Raw genomic sequence first — 15,751 nt, forward strand, 5'->3', positions numbered from 1 at the left:
AGTCTGTGTTTAGTGCTTACTCTCACTTCAAAGTCAAGAGACTTTGAAAGAACTGCTAAATATATAGGTATGTCACTACCGTTTAAAAGATTGTGGTATTTATTACTTGTGTTTAGGGTATTATTATACAAAAGGTTATCAAAATACATTTTTGAGCCTTGGTAAAATTTCGATCCTTGGTAGAAATTGAAACGGATTATTGTGTAGAAATTAATGACGGGCGTTAGTCCCAACGCTCCATATACTAAATCGTTATTTTAAAGTGGTAATTGTTTAAATATATTACCTAATATTTTAAGCATAATAATATTAAGTTACTAAACAAGTACCGTATGTTTGTATACACTCATAATATCACGAAGGACATTAAGACGTTTCTTCGCTTTTATTTGATATACGGCGACAGGAAACACGGTGTGAACTAAAATAGATTAGCTCTTTCGTTTATTTTTATTTATAGTACATATTCTATTAAGTGTTAACGAGATTGTTTCTGGTTATTTCTCACATTTATGATGATATACTTATGTTTTTCTGTAATCCAAATATCAAAGGAGCAATATGTTTGGATTCGATTCTCTACCACTTAAGAACATACTAAGTTATTAGTAACTTTACATTTAAATCTGTCTAAGGCTTTATATTAAGTCTCAGAATTAGTTTTTCGCATCTAGGAGAGTTCAACCCTACGAGTACATGTCTGGGTATCGGATAACGCTAAAAAACTTCATTTGTCATAGCGTCGCCGTCCAAACCATTACGCTTACAGTTTGGGTTAATGACAGTCACAGATTTACTTCATTTAAACGTTATTATAATTACTCGTACATTCTACATGACACTTGTATAAAGCACAAACTTTGAAAGAAGTGATGCTATTTCTCCAGAACCTTTCATTGACCTTGAGAATCTTGAGTGAAAATAACCTCTTACTTTAAATTATTTCTTAAACAAAAAAATAAACAAATTCTTTTTTCACATAATAAATATACTTTCAAAAACAGTCAAATTAATACTTGAGTTTCACTTACTCTTAATGAATTAGCAAAATGACAAATTCTACAAAAGCAGTGCTTTGTGTTGTGTGTTGTAAATTTTAACAGTATACATTTTAAGTACCTACCTGTAGGCTGTAACGTATATGATGCTCCTTTATTAAATTAAGTCTAGTAGCACATTGTTTACGTTGTTAAGGGCTTGCAACACGTATCGCGTGCACGATCGCGCCTCGCACGCGTGTTGATGTGAAGATAGCTTTAATTCCAGTTGAGCTTGACTTCTTGTTTCATATTACGGTGACTCGTCCCGAGATTTGTTGTGTCAGAGATACGTTTTGTTGATTAGGAAAGAAATTCCCTTAAATTAGACGTAGGCAGACTGAAGTTACATATTTTGTGTTGAGAACTTTAGAATACTGTTTCTTTTGTTTTAACATAATTATTAACATTTTTACCATAAGTTTTGTGGTTAAAAGTATTTATAAGTATATTAGTATATTCGATAATAAACTATTAACTTACGACCATTACATATAGGTATTATATTAATTAACTTTGCATACGTATCTTAAAAGAGAACGCATTGCACACATACGTTCTACGGGAGTTCCCTTTGAAATTAAATGATCTACTAATAGGTATAATTAAATTTCAAAAATACATATTATTTATTAGATGGTGTCTCTTCTCCTTAAGCAACCCAGGTTAATTCAATTTCATACTGTAATGAGATAGTCTGTATCCAATTAGTTTATTTACAGTGATAGACAAATTCAATTAGCGCTAGTAAGGCTAATCTAAAAGGTATATTATAATAACTATTTTTTTTTTTTTTTTTTTTATAATATAAGAGTAGCAGACGAGCATGCAGTCCACCTGATGGTAAGTGGCTACCGCCGCCCATGGACATCTGTAATCAATCCCAGATAGGATTAGATATTCTTACCTGAGGTCGGCCACAGATGCGCCGCTACCCCTGAGGACTAAGCTGGAACGCCTCGGAAAAGTCTGTCTCCCTTACCACACCCTTCAAACCGGAACACAGCAGCGCCTGCACTGCTGTTATTAGGTAGAAATAGGTGTGGCGGTGGTGCCGCCGGAGTCGAACCACAAAGGGTTCTACCACCTTCAAAAAATGCTATTCAAACAAACAAGCAAACTAGCTATTCGAATTCCTTGCCGAGCACATTTGACGTACATGTATGACAGGTGAGCCACCAGGACGCATGCGTAATCTTACCAACTAAGCACGACCCACCCCATTCCTTTCATACGTAGCAACTTGAATAAGTTTACAACCCACGGTACAGGTTTCAGAGTTCTAGGTATAGTGGTCGGTGCGATACGACAGGTAGTTATCAGGTGGGACGCATGCGCCAGGTGAGAGCGACCTCTTCGTCGTTTCTACGATCCTGGTACTAGGCTGGCATCTTGCCACAGGTATGCTCCCAAATCTCAGGTGCTAGGGTTCTCACGACCTCCTCACTAGCTGACCTTGACATCAACCACCTGGGAAATGGTCAATGACAAATGAATTGGGTTAGATCTAACAAACCGAATTTCAACTCTACAAAGAAACTAGTAGAGATGAATTTACAATAGAAGCTTTTAGAAAACCGCCAAGTATAAGAAGTGTTAACTTATCTCGGTGGAAATGTACAAAGCTTTCACAAGTGTAGACTCTATTCAACGCATAAAAGACAGGAAGGTTATTTATGCACTTTTAATAAGGTTGCTTTAAAGAGGTTTGAGATTGGAGAGTTAAAAAGGAATAACTAATAACGTGAATAAGCACACATTTAAATAATAAGAACCGTGTAGAATTAAATACATGTGCTTAAAAGTAGATTTTTAAATATTCAAGAAATTAATGTAATAATCTATTAAACACTACAGACATTAAAGATTATGTTTCCTTATACACTGGTTCATGCAAGTATTATGGCAGAAACTTGATTTTAACAATCACCAACTGATCATCACCTATGTTCGTCATGTTTATATCCATGTTCTTCCATTAATTAATTGAATCACAATTGAACCCAGGACCCATCGCACATATGATAGTAATTAACCCAATAAGTCGTCAACCATAAAATCGTCCATACACTGTCATATATGTATAGTAAAAGTCTATCGGACAGTTACGTCATCCAGTCAGATACGGCTAGGAAGAGGCTACAAGACTTTCACGATTTACCGTAACAACGGCCCCGCCTACAAACATTTTGATGGGAGTCTAACCCTTCGGACCTCCGGAGACGACTACAAATACATCCATAATGACTATTCGTTATTTTAATTATTACCTTAGATTGATAATTTAAATATTACAGTACTTCTCTTAATCAACTATATGTTTATATTCATATTTATTCTTCTTCTAAACATTTAAAACAATGTTGAATATCTCCTAGTGGCACTGTTGTGAAGATTGTGACGTTTTTGACCAATTTTTTATTCCTCTCCGTCATTCCGCTACTTAAACAAAGAACTTTTAACGTATAATAAAATAACTGATTAACGGCGTTTGCAAATAAATATATAATAACTAATAAAACAAAAAAAAATACGTTGCTGAATATTTTTCACAAGTGTCTTCACGGTCACGTTCGCTAATCAAAAGAAACAAATCAAAATCTCCAATTCTTAATTTAAAATTTCATTAAAAATGTTTCTAAAAAGGAGATTTTATTTGTTTTGTGAAACGGTTATCGCTTGTAACTGTAGCGAACGTAGCTATAAATCTTTTTGAGCCGGCCACACGCGTTGCGGGTAGTAAATAAAATTACTGTTTGCTACGCAATGTTTTTGGTTTTCATAACTGATTGCAAGATCACCTGTTATGCGATATTTATGTGAAGTATGATTGCCGCGTTTTAATTAATGTTTTGGTAAATTAATAGCAATCGTTTTAATTAGAAGGCAAAAAAAACATGTATTTTCAGTGCATCTCAAACTAATAGAAGAATTTATCTGTGAATTTATCTAATTCGTTGCAAAATTATTTAAAAAACGTAAAATAACAGATAAAAGATATTAAACACTCCACAACCATCATTAAAATATATGACGTAAACACACAAACATTAAATTAATAAATAAGAAGAAAAAAATACGTGTTCGTTATTATGATTGTTTATTCGCCTCAATATTTAAAAATGGTTTTCATTAGCTAACGAGTTTAAATAGTTACCTATAAAATAGAATATGAAAAGCAAATAAATACCTTTAAATATTGTTTATTGCGCTATCGTTCTATATTTTTGTGCCTGAAATAAATTTTATAAATAATCACTCACCAATATTACGATTTAAAATTGAAAAATGAAATGTCGGCTAATTGCGTATTTAGAAAAAATATTCGATCATTTGTTTTTTTCATTCTTTTTACACTTTACTTTTTAAATGTGCCAGTAATAATTTTTGTGCCAAATAAAAATTTAACATATTAAAAAAATACGTTTATTTCAAAAAATAATCTTATAATTGTAAGTTAATATCTATGTCCATACATTACCTTTTTTGCGTATTTGTCAATCAGATATTTAGATGCTTACAAAATAATTAAAGCGCGACCGTCTCTCATTACACACCTCTGACACAGCTCAGTAAGATGACACAAAATATACTATTTCCTGAGAAGGTTATTACCCATACAATTGTCTTTTTGTCGTACGTCCCGGGTTCGATGCCCGAACCAGTCAACTACAACGGCGCGGTACTAATTGATTACAGAGATCAACTTTGTCTAGACTTTACCGTGACCTATCTAGAGCTAGCAATTAGCCATGGACTTAAGGAAGCTAAATCAAAAATATAATTGGTAGCAATCAAATTGTTTGTACCTACCGCATGCAATGTTCAATCTAGCTTTAGCATTGAAGTTTATATATATATATATATATATATATCTACAGGACTTGGGAGAGGGCAAGCGGATATTGCGCTGGAGCCATCGAGCCTGTATCTTACCCTACAATATTTTGATGGATCAGCAATTTTAACTTATTCCAAACATTTTTCGCATATTACCGACAATACTTGCACTTATCTAATTAGGTATATCCTTATGTGTTTTTGAGAATCTTTTTTGTTAGAAAAAAATTTGAAAGATAAAAATCAATAAATATTTAAAATATATAAATATCGATAAAGATAAAAATTGTTCCTTTTATTCGGAAATAAAATAAGGGACCTCCAATTCTTCGTTGCCCCAGTACCTCAGACTTCCAAATCCGGCACTGTGTATCTCCACCAATCATAAAATTAATTTACTTCCGAAAACGCAAGAATTGATTTTACGCATTCGTGATATCATTGGAAATTCAATTTCTGTATTTTGTGTGTCTTGCGATAAAATAATGTTTAAACATTCGCACACTATTTGCCTGTCAGTATATTCAAAATTAGGCGCAATAGGCACCTTCTTCTTCAGGCGCAAAAGCTTTAACTACACCAAAATATTATCGCGTTTACTTATATTGAAATGAAACACAAATAACATTAAATGGCCATAGCGTGTATTTCAAATTTTCCTACTGTGTATCTAGTTACGAATGACCACAGAGGAACAATTAGTGCAAGCACCAAAGCGCCGCTCATTAGCAGCGGTTGTTTGGTACGAAGTGGCGCATAAATCAATTTATGAGGTAACATTACATGCTCTTACTTTTGGGAACGCCGGCCGCCGGTAATTAAACAGTGGCATTTGAACCAGGATTTTGAAGGTGATAGAACCCTATGAAACTCCTGCGGCACCACCACCATAATTATTTCCATAGATAAACGCTGCTGTGTTCTGCTGGTTTGAATGCTATTTAGTGTTGCCCAAAATATCGTGGAATAAAAGATATGCTTATGTAGACAGTAATATTATCCATGTGTGTTCAAGATTCCCCTCCGAAATCATGTACTAAGGCTTTATGATAAACAAACATTTTATCTAACATAAATCCGGTTGTATTTTATGTATTTCTGGTAATCTGTCTGATCGCAAAATGTACGTAACACGCAATTCGATGAGGCTTCCTGAGCATAATCTATAGTTTGAAATGCGTGGCTTCTATAGTAGGTAAGTTTAAAAAGAAATCGGTTAATAGCTAATAATTCCAATTTTTCAATCTGATAATGTAAGATCTCCGCCAAAAATAAACTACTAGGTATTTAGTCCTCCAGAGCGTAGTGGTTAAACTTCAGCTACTTGTGATCACCCATCCAGCTCCCGACCGCGTCAATGCACCAAGCCTCTCTCGCTTTTGTCTATATTATTTCATGAGAAACGCACTGTGTAAATAAATAATTTACCATATACTATCTCATTCAATATGAATCATCTCATCTCACATTTTCATCAACTTGTGTATAAATAAACATACAATTGAGTTACTAAGCGGTAAAATATTCGAGAAACCTAGTTCCCAGCCAAAAATTAGGTCTTAACAGGCAATAAAAATTGTGTTTGTTCATACTAATAGTCCTTAATAGACCAGGGACACATGACTCTAGCGCTATTTTATGGAACCAATTCAGGCAATCTTCCCAAATAGTTTCGGGAAGATTAAGAGAATTGGGGCATGTTGTTACCCATGTTAGTCATCGGGATGCAAGTGTCATAGTAATTGTAGCTATCATTTCATATATATGATAGTTGCATTCCGGTAACCATATTCACTGTAGATAAAAGACTCCTTTAAAACATCACCGTCAAACAATTAATGATCCTAAAATTAAAATAATTAAGGCCATACTGATCAAGTACGGTGCCTTCATACACCTTCGAAAACATTATAAAGTTTTTACGCTTCCGTTAAAAAACAGAGGTTAAGCGAATTATTGTAATAAATGAGTACACAGACTTGAAAACTGCTTTTAATTGTCGTTAATTTGTGACAGCATGCAATAATTTCACTACATAAATAAAAAAATAAATAAATGATTAATAACTTCTTAAATCAAAGTCGTGCTACGAGTAAGTTAAATCTGAAAGCAGCGTGATGCACAAAAAATAAAGTAAGAATTTACCTCTTATTGATATTATTATTTCTTATTATTAAAATAACCAGATCATGTTATAAACTTAGCTAACTGTTGGTAGTTGATATTAATTAAGATACCGGCATTAACAAGGATATTAATATAGATAATTATAACAGAACCTTAATACTTTAATCATACGACATGGCTATCTCAGGGCACTCACAAGCTCATTTAAATATGACATCGTGGTGTATATTAATTATGCTGAAATATTTCAAATTTTATTATTTACGAGCGAAGCCCCGGGCAAAACCCGGGGCTTCGCTCGCGTTACGAAGTAATATTTTCATCCCCTATTTTATCCCCTTGGAGGTAGAATTGACCAAAATCGTTTCTTAGCGGACGTCTACGTCATAATATCTACCTGCATACCAAATTTCAGCCCGATCCGTCCAGTGGTTTGGGCTGTGCGTTGATAGATCACTATGTCAGTCAGTCACCTTTGAGTTATATATATTTAGATTTATGTAGCCGTACGCAAATTTTAGTATATCTAATTGGCTTAAGTGTAACTGATATGAGATTTGACATTTTCTCTTTGATTCTGGAGGTCCATGTTCAAATTTTATTCACGAAGCTTTATACCCTTTATGTGTCTTCAGTAAGGTATCTCTCAATTCATTCGAGATCTCGATCAGCTTGCTCTAGTGACTAGCAGATTTCTTGACATTAACACTCCTGTATTTTTTTTATTTTTTATAATATAGGAGTAGCAGACGAGCATGCAATAAGTGGCTACTGCCGCCCATGGACATCTGTAATTAACCCCAGATAAGCTTACATATTCCTGCCTAAGGTTTGCCACGGATGCGCCGCTACCCCTGAGGACTAAGCTGGAATGCCTCGAAAAAGTATCTCTCCCTTACCACACCCTTCAAAACGGAACACAACAGCGCTTAACACTGCTGTTATTAGGCACAAATAGGTGCGGCGGTGGTGCTGCTGAAGTCGAACCAAATTTGTCACCAGAACTTCGCAATACCCATAATGATCAGTGTCAAGTATCGACTGTTGCTAAGCTGTAGGATGCTATTCAATCTGGCAGAGCTATTACAAAATTTTATATCACGCGTGTCCTAACCCCGCCTACATGCTGAACACGATTCAATGTCCTATTGTGCCTCGTTTGAATTTTAAAACACGCTAGATTCATTTCTAGTCAGATTTAAATTTAATTTAGGTCGATTAGTATAACTGTCTTGATAAACTATACCTACTCCATAACTTCACTAATAGTTTCTCTATAATTACGAAGTGATGCACGTTAAATATTGTATGCTATTTATTTTCATGTTCGTAATCTAATTTTTAGTTTGTTCCAATGGTATTGTTAGTATAAATGTAAACAGAGCTAATTTTTCAAGTGTGCGTGAATGGCCAAATCCGAAAGTGTCAGAAATGTTAATAAATACTTAAACTAGTTACGGGGCCGAATATTATAAAAACTACAGTACTCGTATATACAATATTTTCACAATTATTTTAAAAATACGGTAAAGGCGTTTTGACTGATATTAATTAAAAAAGAAACAGAAAACGCTACATATCATTTATTTTCATTTATTGTGACTAACTTATCACTAAATTTGGTTAATTTGATTTATCGGTTAAAACAAACGAGGCTCGGCCCCGAGGTCTGTTCCAGTCATTCCCAAAGGCCCACGCGTCTAAACGCTTTTATCTAACACATTAGTGACAGGGCCACTCTCCTAATCTTAGATGATTAATATATTTTATGTGATCGTTTATTTATCTTACTTGTTTAAGTAATAAGAGTCATAGGCTCACTTTACTGCTGTGGGTGATATGGACATCAACTTCAAGGACCTAGAATGGAGGAATGGAACGAACGGTCTAGATTGAATATTAGAAGTGGGTAGGTACATATGTCTGCTTGAATCCAATCTGTTATAACGGGTCTTGTATGTAAACATGAAGAAATGTATACAAAGACAGAATGGTAGATCACTTTCCGCCACAAAAATAAAAAGTTAATCTACATACAGTATAGTGCTACATCTTAGGTAATTTATCATCAACCCTTTATTTTCCCACTGGTCTTCCGTCAGCTCGACTCATACTATATTCCTATGAATACCTGAGAATTCTAAGCTACTGTCTTACAACTCTTTAGGCCCTAGTTTACTACGTTAGACGCTCATGTCTTGTTCCCTCTACTCTTAGACAAGTAGGTTTCACCTATTTACGTCAGATTTCTCAGATTCCAATAAAATGCGTCTTTGAGCTTCGAGCCATCAGTATGAACGAGTAACCCACGCAATTATTCATCAAACGCAGACTAGTACCGTTGCAACTTAGACAAAGCTGGCTAATTACGTGTTGCCTAGATTCAGGTGTAATATCATTAGTGCTAGCTCTAATTTGTAGTTTGAGCTCTCAATTTCTCTTCAGCGTGTTTCATGAAACAAGATGCTAAAAATATAGTCGAATCAATTGAAACTAGGAGTACTACTTACTTAGTAATTGAACCGTTATTTTGGTTTTTTAATCAATCTGTGCTAGGTATGATTCTTGGCCTGTCAGAAATAAATGATTTAATTATTATTTCATTTTCATACCATTCTTAATGTTTATCTACATTATTTAACGAAATGCTAAAAAAAATATCATCTTCTAGATTGAACAAATACATTGAACGTGTCAGACACTGCCTTTGGCAGACAAAACCATATGTTTTGTCAGGCACAACTACTAGCTGACACGCGTAACTCTCAGACGCTTAAGAACTAAAAACTGATACTTTTTTTAATAAGAGCCAAACAAAGTTACTTTACAATTCTGATAGCTCTGATTACACAGATAATTAATTATTTCCGCGCAGCAAATGTAGCGTGGCTAACAGAGCCATCAACTCTATGAGCCATCGCGGTTCAATGCACCATCTCGTAATGATCTACGTCAAACTGCTCTGAACATTTTATTATCGTTGGCTACGTTTTAGTAAACGGACATTGCATTGTTACTTTATGCTAAATTTATGCGACCAAAGCTCTAGTTTAGACTTCTAATGGGTAGGTGATTGGCTACTTTTATACAGTTGAAGTAGGAAAGATAAACGCTCATGGACAATTAATCATGAAGATATTGATGTCTGTGGTTATCCAGATGCGTTGCTACCTTTGAGCACTAAGTTGGAGCGTCTAGTGTAAGTGGCTATTACCTGCGACTTTCTGTTCTACTACTTCTAATTTCAATTTTAAATGTTTTTCTTCTAATTTTAATTTTAATGTTCTGTGACTACTTTTAATTTAATTGTTAATAAATAGTGACAAACCATTCTAACAGACAGTTTTAGAGACAAGATAAGAACGACATTCCTTTCATATTTTTTTGCACACATTAATAAGTTTCAAGCGTTTATATTCTTACAACAACATTGTAGGCTATTGTATATAAAGCGATGTTTGGCTTGTGTTATTTCATTCAAGCCGTTAACCTCGGCGCTGTAGGCGTGCGTAGGAATACTAAAAATCTGGATGTGCCATCAATCACGACGAAACACTTGCACTCCGCGATCCGTTGAGAGATTGATCGGCGGAAGCGCTGAATAAACTTGTTTGCAGAACTTATTGCTCTTAGCCCGGATCTGTTTTGTGAATGTAGTAGCGAACGAGATACCTTACCTGTTAGTATAGAAGTCATTTTCGCTAATGAACATTTGTAACCAGCCTCATATAGGATTGAGTGTTACCTGAAGTCAACTAAAGATGTGCTAACTATGGTAAATTTGGAACGCTTATAAGTGGAGAGAGTATGTTCTGGTTTGAATGATGTGTTAGTTTTAACAAATAAGTTTGTTTACAAGTGTTTTGCCCTCTATGGAGGCTACGTTTCTACCAATATCGGATTTGGGAGTTCACATGTACCTATAAATAAACTGTCACATATTATGCAATTACAAAGATTATGTTTGTACTCTTTTTTCGGCTTTTAATCTTACACGCAGGAAAATAATACGCACCTTTTTTAAGAACAATAATTAAACTACAAAAGGTAAATATGTTCAAAACAAAGTAACTATGTCAATGATAACGTAGGTATATTGTAAGTTGTAAGGCGTCGTTTAAGCGGCACTTTATTAACACCATTTATGTTTAAAGTAATAATATTATGTGCCGTATTAAGTAAAGGTTCTAAATAAGGATCATCTGTGTTGCAAAGATAGCAAACATTAGTAGCATTGAAAATTTAATCCCATAAGATATCTACTAACTGGAGTAGCTTAAAGAATCATGCTCTAAGTCTCCTCCAGTTGTGGGGTAGACACTTGTTTAGCAGTGTCAAATAAAAGGAATTGATGCTAAAATCTTTATTTCTAATCATAATCATAACCATAATCTTTATTTGCTAAATAAGGTACAATAGGTGTTTAGACAAAGTATAATATCCTCTTATTTTGCCTTTAAGGCGTGCAAAATTATAGTCAGGTAGTTCTCTAAGATCCGTTTATGTTCCTTATTTAAAGTATACCGGGAACTATTATGTCTTATGGAATATATGGAATCTTAGTTTATGGTTCGAAACTATTGATCAAAATTTTGAGCTCTACTAAACATGTTATAAATTTAAAATATATTCTCCTAGATTCCTTTTGTTACTATTAGTCACAGCATTATCTAGTCCAAAAGTAGAGAAATAAAATTTCGGTCATTAACGGTCCACAGACCATAAGGCCGGGACTCCACCAAAGCAGAGATGTGTGCGGTGTGCTGTGTGCTGTGCGAGAAGAGATGTTTTTCAGCTCGCGGGACTCCACCAAAGCGGAGATGTGTGCGGTGTGCTGTGTGCTGTGCGAGAAGAGATGTTTTTCAGCTCGGGTGCGGGGCGTTGAGTGCTCAGTACGCATTCTGACACGAAAGGTAGACGATGTCGCTATTATTACAAAAAAAGTATCTTCTTTTACTTGAAGAAGAACTACAGTCTGAAGAAGCAGAATTGATAGCTTTATACTACCTAAACAAAAGAAAACATCGGTTTTGGAAAAGAAGTCACTTGTATTACCATACCAGTCATGGAGAATTTTTTACTCTGTTTAATGAGTTAGATGATGAAAGTTTTACCAAGTCCTACAGACTACCGAGGAATATATTCTACGAACTACATAACTTAATTAAACCGCATATATTTAAGCAAGATACTAACTACAGGAGATCTATCTGTACCCAAGAGCGGCTAGCAGTATGTTTGAAGTAAGTACCTACCTAATTATTTTTTTGTTAATGTGTGTTTGTGTTTATGTGTGTTATCTGCGTTTGAATGTGATCAGTCTTTTTTGAGTGTTTGTTTTTTTTGTGTAAAAGGGCTAAGTGAGAAGTACTCAAAACGAGAATCAAGAAGTACGAGAATACATGAAAAATATTATGTAAACTGAGGTATGTAAGGATTACGAGAAATCGAGATCCGTTGTCTCTTTCTACCCCTCCGGGAGACTGGAGTGATGCATATTATGTAAAAACCAAATATATTTTTATATTATCTTATTTATTCATAAAGAAAACAAAAAAATCAACTGCCGTTCTGGCAGTAGCAAAAAAAACGTAAGGTTATATTAGAAACATAACGTACAAAAAAATTATAACAGTAAATCACATGAGACATATTGCTTTCTTTTCCATATAGTTACAAATTATCATATGTGTCTTCTTCGTTTCTGAATGCTTCTATCTGTTCATCGGTCATGTGCGTATCTTCCAAGCTTGAAACAGGTGCCTGTGTCGAACTTGGACCCGGTATTTGTGTTGAGCTAGGAACCGGTGCCTGTGTTGAGTTAGGACCACCGGCCTGTGTTGATGTAAGAACCGGTGCCTGTGTTGAGCTAGGACCCGGTGTCGAACTTGGACCCGGTGCTGAAGTGTAACCGGGGGAATACCAATTATTTTCATTTGTGTTATACCATGTGTTTTGTAGCTCAAGTTCTTCCAATTCTAAAAGAACATTGAAAATTTTACGTTTAGCCTGAAGCTGCATATATTGAGAAAGCTTTTTTACACTTTTTGATATCGACAGAAAAAAAGTGTCCATTTCGTCAAGGGTATTATTTTTCTCTATCAATGATTGTATTTCTAGTTTTTCTTGGCGTATTCTTTCACGGTTTGCATGGTGCTGTATAAGTAAATTACTTATTTCATCCGATTTTCTTGTTGCATTTCTGCATGTCGAGGCTGAGACGCTTGATGTCGGTGACGGCGAATGTTGTACAGATGGACGATCTTCTGGAGTGCTTCTTGTATGATTGCTTGATGTTTCAAAAAACTCATCGGTTACATTACTTTCCAATGAATTTGTTTCCTGTTCATTTATATTTGTTTGTGAGGTATAATTTGTAGTCCTGTTTCTATTCGTCATATATGGTATCAAAAATTCCATTACCTTCTCATATTTCCATTCACGAATTTGTTTACCACTCTGTCCACTTCTAGTGGCATTCTTCCTTTTTAATGCGTCCCGGTGGCTGTCTCTCAACTTTTTCCACTTAGATTTAGCCGTTTTTACTGAAATAAAAATAATTGAAATCATTATAAATATTAAATGTTGACATTGCCATAGTCAAAATATACTTACCGCATTATCACTCATGCAGAATTTATAACCATTATAAATATTTAAAAAATACCAGAGTTTCAAGGGAAACCAATTTATAAAAAAAAATATCTGAAATCAAACAAACAAAACGGATTGTATCTCTCGTACGTGGTCGCGGCAGACGGCGGCGTCGAAATTTGAAATGTTAATAAATAACGAGTGATAAATCCATTTTATTTGTTTGATTTCAATGTGTTGTGCTCGTGTGAATCTTAGACTTTTAATTGTTTCTTTTCTATTATTTAAAAATGGCTATAACTTTTGAACGAGTGAAAATTCTGTAAATACATAATTTCAGTAATGCCTAATCTTTTATAGTTCCGGAAACAACACGACACTGATTAAGATATTATTTTGAAATTACCCTTCTATTCTAACTGAAACCACGACACATAAATATAAATCTATATTATAATTATTACAGGTATTTGGCGACTGGTTCAAAATTTTCACAAATAGCTGAAAATTTTAGGATTGGAAAATCGACTGTTCCAAGAATTATAGAAGATGTCTGCGATGCCTTGTGGACAGTATTACAACCTTTGGTTATGCCAGAACTTAATGAAAATGATTGGAAAAAAATTTCAAAGCAATTTGAAGAAATCTGGCAATTCAAAAACTGCGTCGGGGCCATTGATGGCAAGCATGTGTACATGTTTGCACCCCCAAAATCTGGGTCCTCATATTACTGTTATAAACACAGGTTTTCAACTGTAATGATGTGCGTAGCCGACGCTACCCGAAGAATAATTATGGTAGATATAGGTTCAATGGGAAGGTTCAGCGATGGTGGTATTTTTGCTGATAGTATATTCGGAATTCGTTTGAGAGAAAACAGACTAAATCTACCACAGCCACAACCCTTGTACCAAAATGGAGAACCTGTACCGTTTGTTTTTATTGGAGACGAAGCTTTCCCTTTGATGACTAACTTAATGAGACCATATCCACGCGATAATTTAAATAACGAAAAACGAACATACAATTATAGACTTTCAAGAGCTCGTCGTATTGTGGAAGCTACATTTGGTGTATTATCACGGAAATGGTACGTATACCGTAAAGAATTTGAATGTAAAATAGAAACAGTGGAAAAAGTGATAAAAGCAACGTGTGTTCTACACAACTTTTTAATTGACAAGATGCCTGGCTATCTAGATAATAATGAAACGGGTTTGGCCACGACTATGTTTAACGACACAAACGTGGAAAATCTATTATCGAATGACAATATGGATGCCTATCAAGTTCGAGAAAAATTCTGTAGTTATTTCAACAACGAGGGCGCCGTTCCATGGCAAGACACTCGTATTACAACATTACTTGAACGAAATACTTAATATAATAAATTGCACTTACCGTCAGATAATTGAGTTTCTTTCAAAACGTTCTCCCAAGCTGCATCTTTGACGTCAGTAAGTTTATAGGTATCTATTGATGTGTTCCATAGACATGGATATTTTTTTACTGATTCAATAAATTGTTCATCCATTACGTTTTATTTAAATTAACTAATTGTTTACGTTGAAAAATACAAACTGCACAAATTATTCACGATAAAAGCGTGTGCTCGCGCGCACGGTACTAGCAAGATGGCCGGCCGGCGCGCGCGCGGGGTTCTGCGGGTTGCTAGCGGGCGAGAGGGGGGAGGGTGACATCGCTCACTGCACGCCGCTCACATCTCTCGTCTCCACTGCGCGTCGTCCGCGCACAGCTCACATCTCCGCTTCCATCGCGACATACAAATATTACACATCTCCGCACAGCGATCTCCACTGAAGCTGAGCGGAGAGGAGACGTGTCAATAACTCAATTCTATTGGTTGTTTAAAAAACATCTCCTCTCCGCTCGTCTCGTCTCCGCTTTGGTGGAGTCCCGGCCTAAATGACCGCAACAGAAGTGCGACAAAAAATACCATATGACAGTTCACAGAGATTAATGAATCTTCAGTCATCGGCCAAATAATGCCACTAATTGCCTAGAATTTCATTATCCGAGAATGGATTGATGACAATTGGAATCGAGGCGCTTAATTTGTCAACATTTATGTGATCATTGACTTTTGTGGCCAATTTGAATCCATTGAAACGTTTGAGGATTAGCAGGACCAT

At 35.1% G+C, this 15,751-nt stretch overlaps 2 protein-coding genes across 12 annotated transcripts in view; one reads left to right on the forward strand and one right to left on the reverse strand.

Annotated features, from left to right (window-relative positions):
* Ppn (proteoglycan-like sulfated glycoprotein papilin) overlaps positions 1-15,751 on the forward strand; it is a 121,102-nt gene that overhangs the window by 43,388 nt on the left and 61,963 nt on the right. The window lies entirely within an intron of this gene.
* LOC140742950 (uncharacterized) lies at positions 12,244-15,226 on the reverse strand. The gene is made up of 2 exons (XM_073074040.1): positions 15,000-15,226; positions 12,244-13,549 (listed from the first exon to the last, which is right to left on the reverse strand). Exons 1-2 carry the CDS (start codon positions 15,130-15,132, stop codon positions 12,678-12,680), a joined length of 1,005 nt encoding a protein of 334 aa, XP_072930141.1. The 5' UTR covers positions 15,133-15,226; the 3' UTR covers positions 12,244-12,677.

This window comes from Epargyreus clarus, unplaced genomic scaffold (genome assembly GCF_041222505.1).
Source record: "Epargyreus clarus isolate Ecla_fem2 unplaced genomic scaffold, WU_Ecla_fem_2.2 ptg000006l, whole genome shotgun sequence".
Lineage (NCBI taxonomy): Eukaryota > Metazoa > Arthropoda > Insecta > Lepidoptera > Hesperiidae > Epargyreus > Epargyreus clarus.